At 40.6% G+C, this 1,435-nt stretch overlaps 1 gene segment (V, D, J or C); it reads right to left on the minus strand.

The window, feature by feature from the left end:
• Window positions 1–502: 502 nt before the first annotated feature.
• On the minus strand, window positions 503–1,052 carry LOC119807239. The segment is given in 2 exon segments: window positions 503–861; window positions 983–1,052. Coding segments are annotated over 2 exon segments (408 nt in total).
• Between the last annotated feature and the right edge of the window lie 383 nt (window positions 1,053–1,435).

Here is a 1,435-nt window from a genome sequence, read left to right on the forward strand (position 1 = left end):
ACTGTTGTTACATTCAGTTTCTGGCATTAATGTGGCTGTTGGTAATCAAACCCAGCTCCTAAAGGAAAGTACCCAGTGCTCTTAACCAATAGGCCAGCATCTGAGCATTCTTTCTTGGGATTTTGACATAGCTTGATTGTAACATAGTTATATATTAATATCCTAACAAAGATTATCCCAGCTGCATGTGATTGTATGTTTATGATTGCCTGTGTGTTTGTGTGTGTGTGTGCGTGTGTGTGTGTGCGTGTGTGAGTGTTAACATCTCTATTGTATGAATTTTAGCTGTTCATATTTTTCTATTACTCAGGAATACATTTTTTTTTCTATTTTTATGGAGGTAATGAAAAGAAGACCTGTAATTTTAGTGCTCGTGTTTGGAAAGAGGACAGAGATTTATGTCATAGAAAAATTCCTCTGACCCCTGCACAAAGCATCACATTGACATTAATAACTTAATAAACAGAATCGGCAGCTGCAGAAACAAGAAGGAACAATTTGGTCAGCCTGGGCTCCTACTTCTGTTTTCCTGGGTGATTTTTGTCATGACTTGAATCACTGTGGGAGGCCAACTGTAATACTGTTGACAGTAATAAGTTGCAACATCTTCAGACTTCAGGCCACTGATCTTCAGAGAATACTGTGAGCCAGATCCACTGCCACTGAACCTCGTTGGGACCCCATCAGCCAAGCTGTTTGTACCATAGATCAGGAGCTTGGGAGGATTCCCTGGTTTCTGCTGATACCATGCCAAACCACCATAAATGTTTTGACTGGCCTGGCATGTGATGGTGACAGTGTCTCCCAGAGACACAAGAAGGGAGGCTGGAGACTGGGTCATCTGGATGTCGCATCTGCCACCTGAGTTTGGAAATTGAAAACAAATTTCCCACACAATGAATTATGCTAAGAAAACTTTCACAGAGACAATGAAGGACTGACCACACTCAAATGAATAAATTTCCAGTGTTGTCTTCCTTACCTGAAAGCCAGAGAAAGAGCAACCCCAGGAGAGGAGTGGAGATCATCATGTCTGTGTGTGATGAGTCTGAGGCTGAGTCCAGCTCAGGCTATGACCTGTCTATGAAGAAGTTATTGGTACAGAGGGCTGTGGTCTTGTCACATGCAAATCAGCAATAGTGGGACTTAGCCACAGGACTGCCCAAAAGATTCATTATTGGCCTGTTGTTGTCTTTAGTCTCAGATCAGAGTATATGTGTCTTTATGGGGAAATAACTCATCTTTGAACAACAAAGAGCAGCACTAGTCTATTACTTGAACTTTATTCTGATTCCTGTGTTATATATTGTAGAATTTTCTTGTTATGTTACCCTTTATGGCAGGGGCTGTCAAATATAGTACAATTCTAGAAAGAACATAAATCATTACAGGATCATTTTATACATAATTGTAGGTATTAATGAGCCAATGTAGC

This window comes from Arvicola amphibius, chromosome 2, assembly GCF_903992535.2.
Source record: "Arvicola amphibius chromosome 2, mArvAmp1.2, whole genome shotgun sequence".
In the NCBI taxonomy this organism is placed as follows: Eukaryota; Metazoa; Chordata; class Mammalia; order Rodentia; family Cricetidae; genus Arvicola; species Arvicola amphibius.